This window comes from Mesocricetus auratus, unplaced genomic scaffold (genome assembly GCF_017639785.1).
Source record: "Mesocricetus auratus isolate SY011 unplaced genomic scaffold, BCM_Maur_2.0 Super-Scaffold_100023, whole genome shotgun sequence".
NCBI classification, from domain to species: domain Eukaryota; kingdom Metazoa; phylum Chordata; class Mammalia; order Rodentia; family Cricetidae; genus Mesocricetus; species Mesocricetus auratus.
Window position 1 is genome coordinate 25,973,199 of NW_024429204.1, and position 14,711 is coordinate 25,987,909.

At 50.4% G+C, this 14,711-nt stretch overlaps 1 protein-coding gene across 11 annotated transcripts in view; it reads right to left on the minus strand.

Annotated features, from left to right (window-relative positions):
* Nucleotides 1-14,711, minus strand: part of Asap1 (ArfGAP with SH3 domain, ankyrin repeat and PH domain 1) — a 269,949-nt gene that overhangs the window by 34,900 nt on the left and 220,338 nt on the right. For all 11 annotated transcript variants that reach the window (XM_040730398.1, XM_040730404.1, XM_040730399.1 and 8 more), the window contains 8 exons: nt 11,945-12,108; nt 10,763-10,896; nt 8,937-9,028; nt 4,970-5,156; nt 4,374-4,459; nt 2,557-2,672; nt 2,366-2,433; nt 784-891 (listed from right to left, as the gene is read on the minus strand). In XM_040730398.1, coding sequence (XP_040586332.1) covers nt 784-891; nt 2,366-2,433; nt 2,557-2,672; nt 4,374-4,459; nt 4,970-5,156; nt 8,937-9,028; nt 10,763-10,896; nt 11,945-12,108 — 955 coding nt within the window. The remainder of the gene's footprint in view (nt 1-783; nt 892-2,365; nt 2,434-2,556; nt 2,673-4,373; nt 4,460-4,969; nt 5,157-8,936; nt 9,029-10,762; nt 10,897-11,944; nt 12,109-14,711) is intronic.

Genomic DNA, 14,711 nt, shown 5'->3' on the forward strand with positions numbered 1-14,711 from the left:
GCATATGCCATGGACTGCGGCCCTGGGACCCTGGGGGGAAGGGGGTGGCACTCCTGGGACCCCGGGGGGCGCGGCACTCCTGGAACTCTGGGGGGCGCGGCACTCCTGGGACTCTGGGGGGCGCGGCACTCCTGGAACTCTGGGGGGCGTGGCACTCCTGGGACTCTGGGGGGCGCGGCACTCCTGGGATCCTGGGGGGCATGGCACTCCTGGGACTCTGGGGGGCACGGCACTCCTGGGCTCCTGGGGGCGGGGCACTCCTGGGCTCCTGGGGGGCGGGGCACTCCTGGGCTCCTGGGGGCGTGGCTCTCCTGGGCCCCGGGGGGGCGTGGCTCTCCTGGGATCCTGGGGTGGTGGCACTCCTGGGCTCCTGGGGGCGTGGCTCTCCTGGGCCCCGGGGGGGGCGTGGCTCTCCTGGGATCCTGGGGTGGTGGCACTCCTGGGCTCCTGGCACTCCTGGAACTCTGGGGGGCGTGGCACTGCTGGGACCCTGGGGGGGTAACACTTCTGGGACCCTGGGGGGGCACTCCTGGGCCCCTGGGGGGGCGTGCCACTCCAGGGCTCCTGGGGGCGTGGCACTCCTGGAACTCTGGGGGACGTGGCACTCCTGGGCTCCTGGGGTGGCAGCACTCCTGGGATCCTGGGGGCGGGGCACTCCTGGGCTCCTGGGGGCGTGGCTCTCCTGGAACTCTGGGGGGCGGGGCACTCCTGGGATCCTGGGGGCGGGGCACTCCTGGGCTCCTGGGGGCGTGGCTCTCCTGGGCACGCACCCTCCCCACTCACTTTGTCGTCCAGGTCGTCGTCACTCTCGTCCATCTCATCTTGCCGCAGGTTCCACTCATACTCTACATGGACGTGCGGGTTGAACTTTCCGGACTTAGCCTGGGAGAGCTGGAAGGAACAGCAAACGCACCACTTAGTGGAAATGCTCCAGTACTGCGATACACTTTCTCGTTCCCAAAGGACCACGGACACACACAGCCAGGTGGCACAGCCAGGTGGGCTCTAACCAGACAGGCGGGGTGGCTGCATGCCTGCCTGCCTGGCGCAGGGGCTGTGAAGACCTATGCACAGGTAGAAGCTTTCTGAATCCGACTGTAGGAGTTTCTCCAAAAGCGAAAGCTTCCTTGCTGCGAAGCTCCTCACAGCTTCAGAGTGTGGCTTGGGAAATGAAATCAAGAGGCATCGGGTTTAAGAACAAGAGCTGGGAAGTCTGAGCCAGTGTGTGGCTCTTCTCCTGTGCAGCGTGGGCAGAGAAAATGGTTTCAAAGCACTCCAAGAGACCAGAGTACAGGTGCTGGGGAAACGGATTCGCTGTGCTTGCAGATGGCCGAGGTTTGGATCTCAGCTCCCACGGTGGCTAACAACCACCCGTGACTCGGGTTCTAGGTGACCCAATGCCCTCTTCTGGTCTCTACAGGCACCAGCACATTAGTAGGTAAAGCACTCATAAACATAAATGAAAAACAAGTAAATCTTAAGGGATAAGAATACAAAACACAGTCAGTGATTATGGAGCAAGTCCTGGCATTAGAGAGACTGAGGTGGGAAGATGTAAGTCTGAGGTTATCAGCGAGGAGTCCCCATGGCTGAATAATGGTGACTTTAGAAGAGGGACAAAGATGAGGGAACACAGATACTCCCGAGTCTCTCAGATGGGATTACCCGTGAGAGGAAAGGCCGCTGCAGACGCAGCCCCTCTACTCGGAACCATGAGTCAAAATAAGCCTGCGCTCTTTACAACCTGCCCAGCCTGTGATATGATGCCGCCAGCCACAGACAGCAGCCACCGCGCACTGTGGCCGAGGGAATCGAGCTTATGAGTGTGTGTACATGTACAGAAGGCTGGGGAGCAGGAGGTGGTGCTGAACATGCACGAAACCACTACACGCAATACACTACCCGTTCAGCTTTTGGAAGCGACTTCCTAGATCTTTTTTTAAAATAATTTATTTTGTTTGCATTCGTGTTCTTCAGGCATGTAGGTCTGTGTGAGGGTATCAGACCTGTAGTTACAGAATTGAACCTGGGAGAGCAGTCAGTGCTCTTAACCACTGAGCCATCCCTCCAACCGCCGTCAATCATTCTTCATCTTTAGCTGCAAAGCAGCTTGCCGTCTTGGCAAATGCAAAGCATAGCCCTAACCCTCAATTCTACAAAGGCCTTTCATGCCCTGGTGAAACTGCACTCAGGAGACAGATCCATGGCTTCCCCACTCTTTCAAATGGACCTCGGTACTTACCGCTATTTCGTTAGCTACTTTTCAGGAGGAAACCTAATTTGCTGTTTCTCTGCCCAGTGTCAGCCCCTCAGAATCACATTTTAAGGCCCCTGACACCCAAGTCCCCAGCCTCAGTTTGCTTACCAGATCTTCACACTGGGTAGCTTTGAGCCTCTTTGCTATATCCAAGGCCGTTTCTCCATTTTGGTTAACTGAAACAGTGAAGAACAGAGTTGGGTAATTATCTAGGATGCTAACCCAAGAGGCAAGGGGCACGAAGTAGGATGTGTATGCGGTCTCAGCCCCGTGGAACGTCTGGGAACGGCCGCACTCACCAATGTCCACCGTAGGCTTGCTCCTGAGCAGCAGCTTCAGGCACTCCGGCTTGCCGTACATGCTGCAATAGTGCAACACTGTATTCCCCACGGACGTTTGCTTATCCAGGTTCCCACTGAAAAAGGGCAGATTTTTTAGAAAAAGCGGCCTACTCAACAACTGAAAACTGTGACCATAGGTCGTCTCTCATGTGTGAGGTCTGTGTGTGTGGTGAAAAGCACGCACCATTCTAAGCCTATGTTTCCTATGCTTTTTCCTACGCCTAGCAGATCCCACAGACATGCATGGGCACTACAAAGCAGGCCTCATGAAAGATTGACAGCAATAATTAAATGGAGTAATTCAATACTGCAGTGAAAGCCATTTGAGATGCATGGATTGATTATTTCTGGGATTGTCCATTTAGTGCTATAGGCCACGTGTGACTGTAGGTAGCAGAGACCTCACCAGGGGAGACTGCAAATGAGCACAGAGAGTAACACCTTTCTCTTCTGTTTTTTCTAAGACAGGGTCTCACGAAGCCTAGGCTAGCCCCTGGCGTACCTCCGAGCATTGACACGCTGAGTGTGCACTACCACACGTGGCTTCGCGCCCCTCTCTCCACCTCTGGCACCCAGGGTCTTGTGCACACCAGACAAGCGCTGTCACCTGACCCATATCCTCAACAACACAAGCACTTCTGAAATTTTATTTCACTGTATTTACTGATTTTATGTCAGTGTGTGTATGAAGGGCAGAAGACAACTTGTGGGAGTTGGTTCTCTCCTTCTCTCATGTGGGTCCTGGGGGCGTGTCTACGGGACAGCCTCTTGACTCATGACTGGTGGGGGCAGTGCCATCCCTGGGCAGGGGTCCCGGGTTTTATAAGAAGGCAAGCTGAGCGGACCGTGAGAAGCAAGTCAGTAAGCGGCATTTCTCTGCGGCTCCTGCCACTGCTCCTGTCTGAGCCCCTGCCCTGCCTTCCCCAGTGATGGGCTGTGACCAGGAAGTATAAGCTAAACCAACACTTCCCCCCAAGTTATTTTTAGTGATCGTGTTCATCACAGCAGCAGAGAGCAGACCCGGACATGCTGAGTGGTTGTTAAGAGTCAAATGAATGCATTTGTGTGAAACTCTGCTGGCTCGTGACGTCACACGCTTGACAACAGGGTGATGTCCTCACTCCGCAGGCCTGCCTCTGCCTTGGCGTGGGAGGCTAACAGGAAGCTGTCAGACATCCACTCTGTGGAAGTGATGACGTGACAGTGTTTTTTTTTTTTTTTTTTTTTTTTTGGCGAGACAGGGTTTCTCTGTATTGTTTTCGAGGTTGTCCTGGAACTTAACTCTGTAGACCAGGCTGGCCTCAAATTCACTGGGATCCACCTGCCTCTGCCTCCCGAGTGCTGGGATTAAAGGCGCCACCACTGCCCGGTGTGAGAGTGGTTTTTTTTTTTTTTTTTTTTTTTTACGAGACAGGGTTTCTCTGTATTATTTTGGAGGCTATCGGTCCAGCCCAGCCTCAAACTAACAGAGATCCGCCTGCCTCTGCCTCCCGAGTGCTGGGACTAAAGGCGTGCACCACCACTGCCAGGCGTGACAGTGTTTTTTAAGACACTCACATCATCTGGCTTGACAGCATGTGCCTTGTGTCCTCATCTAACCATTTACTTCCCAATCTTTCTTTCTTTGTCTATCTGTCTATTATCATTTATTTATTTTTCCTTTTTCAAGTCAGGGTCAATCTGGCCCTAGGTACTCTGGCCTGACCTTGATCTCATGGTTCTCTTGCTTCGGTCTCCCAAGTAGCTGGGACTACGGGTAAGAAAACAAAACATACCAGTTCTGCACAAGGAAATCAACCAGATGGAGAGATGTCTGGTCTGCGGTCCTGACGGCAAGGTGAAGGGCCGTCTCCCCGAGCTCCTGAGAAGGAAGGGTGGACAGAGACGCGGTGATCAGTCTAGCGGCTTCACTGCCAAGGAACCCCAAGCAATTATCAGGAGCACTTCCCCTCTCCACTCTGTTAGACACAGTCAGCTAGTATACACGCACTGCATTAAACTGTGTCAGAGAAGTTCAAACCTTATTTAAAGGCCTGCCTGCCTGCCTGCCTGCCTGCCTCCCTCCCTCCCTTCCTCCAGTACTACCCCTTATTTAAACACCTGCCTGCCTGCCTTCCTTTCCTTAAGATGCCTTATTTACACATTCCTTCCTCCCTTCCTGTTTTCTTTTTGCTGTTTGAGACAGGACCTCAGCTGTGCAGCCCAGGGAGGGCCTCAGAGCTGTTTTAATCTCTGCCACCTTACTCCAAGTGCTGAGCTCACAGAAGTGTGTCACTGCCACCTTACTCCAAGTGCTGAGCTCACAGAAGCGTGTCTCTGCATGCTATTTTTCTACTTTCTGGTCATGACGTTGGCCTCTCTGAGGTCATACCTGCCCAGCTTCCAGGAGAGGCTCCATTAGCTCCACCCCCTCTGCATAGACTTGGATTAGTGCAAGTAAGTCCCTGGACTTGATGGCCTCCAGCAGTTCAGTCAGCTTGGCCGAGGAAGAGGCACAGGTCTTCCTGGAGAACCGGTGGTCCACGTACTTTGCAGTGATATACTCTTTCCGCACAGTCCTGAGAACAACAGCGGTCAGTCAGAGCATTTCTGCCTTACAAGGGCTGGAAACACTTCTCCCTTCCCTTCATGAGCTGGGTTTCTTCTCAAACAACCACCCAGGCTTCAGACCGAGTCCAATGGAGACAGAACAAGGAAACAGGTATTTGCGATATGTGTAGGTAGTACATAAAAATGACAAAATCAATGGCACAAAGACCATAGCTGATTTCTTCTCGGCATGCTACGAATACATCAAATTAACAACAAATGTGGAAAGGTTTTAAAAGGTGAGACAAAAGTTTGCAGAACTTCCTGAAAAATCAGTTTTATTTTTCTGCTCTAACCCCTCTCTTACAAGAGAGAACATTGAAGCGCAAAAAGGTTGCCATTAAACCAACCCCACACGCAAAAATGGGAATGTTACAAGGATAAGAATGAGTAGCCGGGAGTTGGTGGCGCACGCCTTTAATCCCAGCACTTGGAAGGCAGAGGCAGGCAGATCTCTGTGAGTTCGAGACCAGCTTGGTCTACAGAGTGAGTTTCAGTACAGCCTCCAAAACAATACAGAGAAACCCTGTCTCGAAAAACAAAAACTAAAAACAAAACAAAACAAAGAATGCATTGACTTCCCTGTAGAGTCCCTTTAAGGAGCAGGATCTGGGGCTGGAGAGATGGCTCAGAGGTTAAGAGCACTGCATGTTCTTCCAGAGGTCCTGAGTTCAATTCCCAGAAAACCACATGGTGGCTCACAACCATCTATAATGAAGTCTGATGTCTTCTCCTGGGGTACATGCATGTACACAGATAAAAAACTGTATGTGTAATAAATAAATAATTAAAAAAAAAAAGGAGCAGGATCTGGGGACACCCGCATGATGCAGATTAAAGCAACTCTGGGAGACTGGGCCTATCTCCCAGCGCCAAGGCTGAGACCAGGGCCCCAACAGTGGCCTCTCTGTCACTTACAGAGGGAGACTGAAATGGAAGTCAGCTCAGAGAAACAGATGAGAGGCAGGGAAAGAACTAGTCAGGTAACATCACCTGAAACCCCAGAAGCCTTCTCCAGTCCCTTGAGTTTCCCACTTATAAAGCTAATTAGTTAAGAAGAGAAACGAAGTCTGGGTTCGAATGTTACCTTCTACAGGCGCCAGTTATGTGGCATTGAGGAGAGCATCGAAACCATGAGCTTCCGCATTTTATTACTTGAGAAGGGAGACACCTACTCCCTGGCACATTAGAGACTCATAGACTGGCTTTGAATTTACATGTATGTATGCCTGCGTTTATACGCAACACGTGCTTGCTTGCCGGTTCCTGAGAAGGATGGAAGAGCGTCCTGGACCTCCCAGAAATGGGGTTACGGGCAGCTGTTAGCCCGGCGTGGGTGCTCAGAACTGAACATCTGCGCCGCACCCCACACAACCGAGATTCTGTAACCACCCGGTTGACTTGGGCAGTGTCTGCCTTCTGGCTAGACTTGCGGCATCGAGGGTGAGGCTCACATGCAGCGTAGGGTGAGCGCACTGTAAGCACGTGTAGAACTCAACAAAGACCACTGCTGCGGAGAGGCCTCCTGGGACTCTTAACTTCATGGTTGCAGACTCACTGTGCCCTCTCAAGATTGTAATACTTGTGTGAATTTGGTATCCATGGAAGGAAGCCTTGGCCAAATGTTTAGACTGGTATCATTTCTTCCTTCATAGAGCTCTCCCCACCCAGTGAATGAGATTAATCTTCCTTCCTATGCATCCAAAGCCTTAGGGTCCCAGGTGCACACTTTTTAGCATGTACAAGGCACTGGGGTGGAATCTGGAGCTTGAAGTTCCTCGTTCCTAGCTCTTCTCTACTTGTTAAATTGTAAGTAGAGTTTTTTTTTTTTTTGGTTTTTCGAGACAGGGTTTCTGTGGCTTTGGAGGCTGTCCTGGAACTAGCTCTTGTAGACCAGGCTGGCCTCGAACTCACAGAGATCCGCCTGCCTCTGCCTCCCAAGTGCTGGGATTAAAGGCATGCGCCACCAACACCCAGTATAAGTAGAGTTTTTAAATACATTGATTTATGCGGCCCAGAAGTAAAATGGAAGTGTATCAGAGAGTGTCCACCACCAAGTCTCACGCCTGCTCTCTGCCAGACTACACACACTATCAGAAGTAAAATGGCAGTGTATCAGAGAGTGTTCACCACCAAGTCTCACGCCTGCTCCCTGCCAGACTACACACACTATCAGAAGTAAAATGGCAGTGTATCAGAGAGTGTTCACCACCAAGTCTCACGCCTGCTCCCTGCCAGACTACACACACTATCAGAAGTAAAATGGAGGTGTATCAGAGAGTGTCCACCACCAAGTCTCACGCCTGCTCTCTGCCAGACTACACACACTATCAGAAGTAAAATGGCAGTGTATCAGAGAGTGTCCACCACCAAGTCTCACGCCTGCTCCCTGCCAGACTACACACACTATCAGAAGTAAAATGGAGGTGTATCAGAGAGTGTCCACCACCAAGTCTCACGCCTGCTCCCTGCCAGACTACACACACTATCAGCTCCCAGGTACTTTCCAGCTCCTTAGGCACACAGGCATTCCAATAAGCACGTCGCTATGGTTTGGATCTGAAACTCTGCCCCTTCAGGCTCACGTGAAAGCTTGGTGTCCAGTCAGCGGCAGTAACACGCTGCTGACCAGACCATGAGGGCACTGCCCCACTGATGGCTGGGTGTGCCTGTGGGTTCCTGGCGGGAGGAAATGCTAGAGGAGCTAAGTGGGCCAGTGGTGGCCGCAGTGTGCTGCCTGTGGACCGCAGAGCGTCTCCTTGTCACTTCATGCTTGCTCTGCTTCCTGCTGCTGTGAGGAAAGTGCTTCCTCCCGCCACCTCCTGCTGCTCCCATGCTGCTGCCTGACCCCCCTGGACACAGTCATGGTGTCAGCTGACTATGGATGGACTCGCCACCCTGGACACAGCGATGGTACCGGCTGACTATGGATGGAGTCACCACCCTGGACACAGCGACGGTGCCGGCTGACTATGACTCGAACGCCTGCAACCTTTCCCTCTTAATGTCCTTTTAATGAGACATGTGCCACAACCACACAGAACTTTGTATGCCAATGTGTCTGGCTTCTGAGTAGATAGTGGGGTAATGACAGGGATTTAATCACCGAATTTAGCCACTCGGTTTCTGAGTTTGACAGGGGTATAGGTCCAGGGGACACGTGTCCTTTTCCCCATTTCCCCCTTTCCCAGAAGGCAGTGTGCTTTGCTTTTCAAAGTTTGCCAACCACCTTGGAAATCACTTAATGCCGGAACACAGGGCCCAGCCTTTTCTCATGAGCAAAGTGCTTTATCGCCTGGGAGAGGCGTAGATGCCCTTCCTCCCAGAATGTTTTCTATTACACGATAGACACCGGCTTCCGGAAGTGGAGGAGCTGAGTCCAGGGTATGGGGAGCATAGATTTATAACCCTGGTCAGGAAGGCCAGTTTGTGTCTTGTACCCCAGCCTCCCCAGCCTCCCCGATGTTTGTTCAGCACCTGTGTCTTGAACAGTCTGACAGAACCCTCCTTCCCCTGCCTTGACATGTCTGTCACCACAGCACACGGTGACAAGACACAACTGTCCCCCAAGATCCATTACCTGGAGCTGGCCCTCGGCAGCAGCTCCCAGGGAGGGTACTGCTGAGAAGAAATTTGCCTACTCCAGAGACATGCTTTCTCCTGATAATGGGGACGATACTGCAACCATTAGCTAATCATTTTTGTGAATGTGGAGGATGGTGAAGAATTCATATGTTCAAAATACTTACATATCACTTGAAGGGCTGGGCTTTGGTGAAGGGCTGGGTAAATTTGCTTCCATAATATCATTAAAACTATTGTTTCCTACATTCTTGGCCAGCTGTAATGTAAGCAAATAGAACATAGTAAATTTTCTTTTACTGCCTGATAGACTCCTATTATTGTGTTTTCGTTCATCTGATGCTAAGTATACAGGCTATTCCTTTTTCTGGTTAGCAGGAATTTCCCCAGCAACTGTCACATGCCAGGCACTGATTCTCTGAGCTGCTCAGAATCTGGTGGGGTCAGGTGATGTCAAGACAATTAACACATCATAGGACGTGATGTGATGAATGTCCGAGGGGAAGGAGACTTGATCCCCCCCATGAAGTTTCTGACATCAGGCAGACAGACCACCGCCTGGAAGCCTAAACTCATGAAAAATAGCTTTTTAAGCAGGAGTACTTCAGGTAGGCAGAGAAGACAGCAGGATTATCCCCTTACTGGGTACAGATCATTTTTCTTCTGGACTCATGACTGTTCTAAGAAAATCTTGGTGTTCTTTAGAAGGGCCTTTCGTCATATGCAGAATTCTGAGATTCATGCAAAGCGAACAAGTCTTTGGGCAGAAAAGTCTTGGGTTGATTGTACAGTAAGCATTTAATACTTGGACTTTCTCCTTTCTGGCATCAAGACTGGATTTCATGTCTACAGGCGAAGGACCTGTCACGACACCGCCCGCGTCTATGCTGCAGAACAGCGCTTTCCAGGGCTCATTGTGTCTGAACCTTCTCTCGGCAGTGCAAAGTGAACAGAAAGCGAGATCACACACTTCCTAAAGGAATGCTTCACACAACTCCGGAAAGATTACCACGCAGTGGCTGCCCGGACGGCAAGGGGGCCTCTGAGTGACTGCCAGCCTCGCCACCTTGGTGCCCTGCGCGGACAAGGCTAGTGATGAGCTCCAGTCCACTCAGACCCTCCCGAGGGACCTTCTGTTTGAGTCCAGTCTCACTTCAACAAATGTCATTCTTAGCGCAAAGTCTATCACACTAGGATTCAATTCTTCAGGGCAGGGACCCTGGACACAGGGATTGATGGGGAAGCCACCGGGCCTTTTATTACTGTTTTCAGTGTGTCACAAGGCCCCGAGCAACTACACAAAGACTTAAAATTTGATGGGAGACCAAAATGAAAACCACGTTTAAATATTCATGTCCTTCATATTTATCAAATTACAAAGCAATCTATTCTCATAGTAACCACGTAAGTTAGGCCAAGGAGTAAAATAGCTTTGTGAGCCGGGCGGTGGTGGCGCACGAATTAGTCCCAGCACTCGGGAGGCAGAGGCAGGCGGATCTCTGTGAGTTCGAGGCCGGGCTGGACCGATAGCCTCCAAAACAATACAGAGAAACCCTGTCTCGTAAAAACCAAAAAAAAAAAAAAAAAAAAAAAAAAAGGCTTTGTGACCCTGGGTAAGAGGTCATATGCACTTTTTACAAGTATGCAGTAGCAAAGATTAAACTGGGAAAAGCCTTTCAGTCGTGAGTTTTAATAACATAAACACTAAGGATTCTGGAAGCACACCTTGCAGTGAACTGTATGGAAACTAATTCCCAATGGAAAAAGCAGCTTGGGAGGAGCCCATCCCTAAGGGATGAGACAGTTCCAGAGTGAACTACTTTTTTTAAAAGGACACAGAAACAAGAAGTAGACATGACATATCACATAAATGAAATTTTAAGTGTTCAAGCAAATCCATTAAATTTGATAATGATTTGTAACCATTAGAAGCAAACCCCTTAAGAGGAGTATGTTAATGAAATTTTCTTCTAAAGTACAGGGCAGGACTTACCAAGAGTTCGGAAGTTCCTAATTTGTCTAGTTCCAAAGACTGGATGCGAGAAATATGAACGCCCATTTCCCTATGGATTCCGGAACATTCTATACAGGTCAAAATACCCAGGTTGGTTGAAAGCCACGTGGGTTCTATGGAAAAGATTTGATGAAACAAGACATGTCAGTCAGAGTGCTGGCTACCGGGGACACTCAGCATCAACCTTGGTAAGAGTTAGTATGAGGGAAAGGTTAAATGTAGGAATCGGGTGCTTGTGTTTCAGTCCAGGCGTTCTTGGCATCCCTTCAAGGCGGAATTAAAAGTCAAAATGGAGTCAGTTATCCTTGTAAAAATCTGCTTCAACCCTCTCCCTAGAGAGCCTACCGAACATTCCCAGGCCTTGTGCCAGGATTCCTTCTTGCCTGGCACTCGCTGAGCCCAGGTGATGGAGCTGAAGGCCTGTCAGGCACTAACTACATTCCACAGCCACAGCAGTCAACGTGAGGGACAGAGACGCTCCGACTCCTCACTCCAGCTCTACATCTGACCTTAAGCAAACCTCTTTGTGTCCCCACACCGTGTCTCGTCTCTGAGAGGAAGACACCAGTACCTCACTGACACATGCTCTGTGAGGACAGAGTGGTAGAACGATCAAGGCACCTCACAAACCCTTAGCTGACTAAGCCCCCTTGCTTGCCAATGCTGCCTCCTGAAAACGGGAGCCTGGGGAGTGAGGGTGCCTCCCTGGTACGGAGACCAGAGGGGGTGGGGAAGTCTGTGTCACCCGCCAGGTGATGTCACACACACGCAGTTTTACCAAGTGCACACAGTGGGAAGGCTTTCCTGATCCAAGGCTGCAGATAAGACCACGAACGACCTTGTGTGGACACTGCTCTGGCTGGAGCGGCAGACTTGGTACATACACCATGTTCTGTCCTCAGTCCTTTAGTGACCATGATGTGCATGCAGGGAGAGGAACACTGTGGCAGTGACCATCTTGGAGAACAGGCTGGGAACTCTCCCTGTAGGGACCCTGTGCTGTGTGCGTGCTGTGTGCGTAGCTAAGTCAACCGACAAACTGTAAGGAATTTGAGCAGCTGCCTCTCTGAAGACTACGGGGAGGGGAGACAGAGACAGAGACAGGAGAAAGAGAGAGAGGGAGATAGAGGGGGGAGAGGGGGAGGGGGAGGGGACCAATACCTGACGAGCCACAGTCACAGCACACGTCGTTCCCAGGGAGCCGCTGAACGTCCTCGATGATGGCTTTGGTCAGATCCTCCAGGCTGTTCTCCCCCGTGCTCTGCTCGCCACGGAAGGCCATGGTTAGGGCCTCTTCTTTGCTATTCGTCAGTACTGATATCCACCTGTGATCAAGACACCAGATGAAGGTAGCCTTCCTAAGGGCGTGGCCACCACTGCCTTCCTCTATGGGAAACCTACCTTCAGCAGGCACTTTCAACACCCCCCCCAAAAAAAGACAGCAATGAAGTGCGGAGAAATGGAAAACTATATTGGGAAAAAAGAGATGGTTAGGATTGCACATTTGTGAGGTCCTCGATTCAACTATTAGACTGTAAAAAATTAAACACAAGAGGCTGGAGAGATGGTTCATAAGTTAAGAGCACCGGCTCGTTTTTCCAGAGGGCCCGAGTTAAATTCCCAGCGACTGCTTGGTGGCTCACAACCACCTAGAATGAGATTTGATGCTCTCTTCTGTCATGCAAGCATGCTTGCAGACAGAACACTATCTACATAATAAAAAAATAAATAAACCTAAGAAAGTTAAACACATAAGATTACAGGAGTAAAATAATGCAAAGCAACACGTAGACAAGTGAGAGAGATGGCTGGCAGAGACGACACGCAGAGAGGTCGCAGATGAAGCGGAGACCGCAGGAGATGACGGCAGAAGGAGACTGTGACTGAGGACCTGCGAGAGTGTACAGGCGCTTTTGCTCTTACGCGCAGGATGAAGGGGACGCCTGACTGACGGCTGATAAGAGATGGTGACGGGGGAAAGTGCTCAGCAGAGAGCATTGGCTCTCTGGCAGCCCGTGGCTGCAGGACATTGGACAGGGAAAACGAAGGGGTAAATGGGCAGCAGCCGTAACGTTTATGCTTATGAAAGGGGCATGGTAGCTTGGAAGCGCGACACATAATCTGAAGAAGGCGGCTCTGTGAGTTACATCTGAAACACCCTCCACAGGCTCCCGTTTGAACGCTTGCTCTTAGGCACGCAGCAGTTCTGGGGGGTGGGATGGGGGGAAGCTTTGGGACCCCAGATCTAGAGGGACCATCACCCCACCCCTGCTTCCTCATCTGAAGATGTAAGCTGCTCCTCCCACTACCACAGACAGCTCCGTTAGTCATCATGCCTTTTCTGCTAAGGCCGACGCTTCCTCTGACCTGGGAAGCAAGGGAATTGCTGCTGTCGGGTGTTCTGTCAGTGACGGGAAAGCAAGGAGACGGCAGCAGACAGAAGCAGGAAGACATGATGTGCACTGAGCACACCGTTACCAAGCCATGTGTAAGACATGCGAGCCCAAACAGTAGAGCATAAAAGGCACGATTCCAAATGCTTCCGAGGGACACGTTTATTTAGTTAGTGCTTCTTGTTCATTTTTCTTATGCGAGTGGAGGAAGTCAGAGGACAACTTGTGGGAGTCGTTTCTCTTCTTCCACCACGTGGGTCCTAGAAATGCAACTCAGGCTGACAGGCTCGGGGGGTGGCTCGCGCCTTCACCACTGCGCCATCTAGCCGGCTCCGCCCAAAACAGATTTTCATGACACAAGAGAAACATTCAGAATGTATCTTGTGAAATAGAGGTGGCAAACTTTTAAATGACTTGTCAAATTTAAATATATATATCAATTATGCATTATAGTTTTTAGAAAAAGTTTAAAAATTTTAACCAAAATGTGCATGTTTTTTGAGTGACTTTTCTTCTTTTGGGAAAATATGATAGGAGGGGCACAGGGTTATGTCCCCCTTCTGTAATTTCCCAAAGATAAAATAAGCTTGTATCAGCTGGGTGGTGGTGGCGCACGCCTTTAATCCTAGCACTTGGGAGGCAGAGGCAGGCAGATCTCTGGGTTCAAGGCCAGCCTGGTCTAGAGAGTGAGTTTTAGGACAGCCAAAGCTGCATAGAGAAACCCTGTCTTGAAAAACAAAACAACAACAACAAAAAGCCTTGTATTATTTTCATTAATGAGAAAAAAAGCCCCAAATTTAAATTTACTCTTCAAAAAGAAAACAAACAAGAAATACGGGCAAGTCATTGCCTTTTTTTACACTTAGAGCACAGACAGCTACGGTTTTCTCCTCATTAATAATACAGAGGTTCAAACTGGAGCCTGCTGTTAGGATGAAACAGGTACGGGGCGACAGAACATGAAGTTTGCTACTACCTACAAAACCTAAGGAGGCGCTGCAGCAGCAAGAGATTTAAGTCAGACCAGGCTGCTAGGTGTGCGAGTCACACGCCTGACTCTAGGTGGCGCTCAACTTCCGCTTGTTTGGAGAACTATCCCAAGATGTCACAGAAAACAGCACTTGAGAAGCAAGCCCAGGAGTGCGTGGAGCATCTTTTACACTTTAAATCACTTAGCATTTGTCTTGCTAGTCTCAAGTCAGAAACTAGAGATTGCTTTTTAAAAAAACTTTAGAAATTGTTTTAAATTGCGGGTGTGTGCGCAGGTGCCCGAGGAGGTCAGAGGCAGCCGATCCTGCACCTGGAGTTACAGGTGGCTCTGAGTCCCAGTGTGCTGCGGAGTGCAGTGTAGTCCCCTGGAGGAGCGGTGTGTGCTCTTAAGCCCTGATGCACGTCTCTAGCCCAATCAAGAAGCCTGGTCCCTTCCTTCCCGATTCTCTCCAGACCCCCACTTTGAGCACAGGCTCGGTTTTGCTGTCCCCAGGCTCTGTGATACCTGGATACCCAGTGGGCATCAGTACCTCTTAGACACTTGA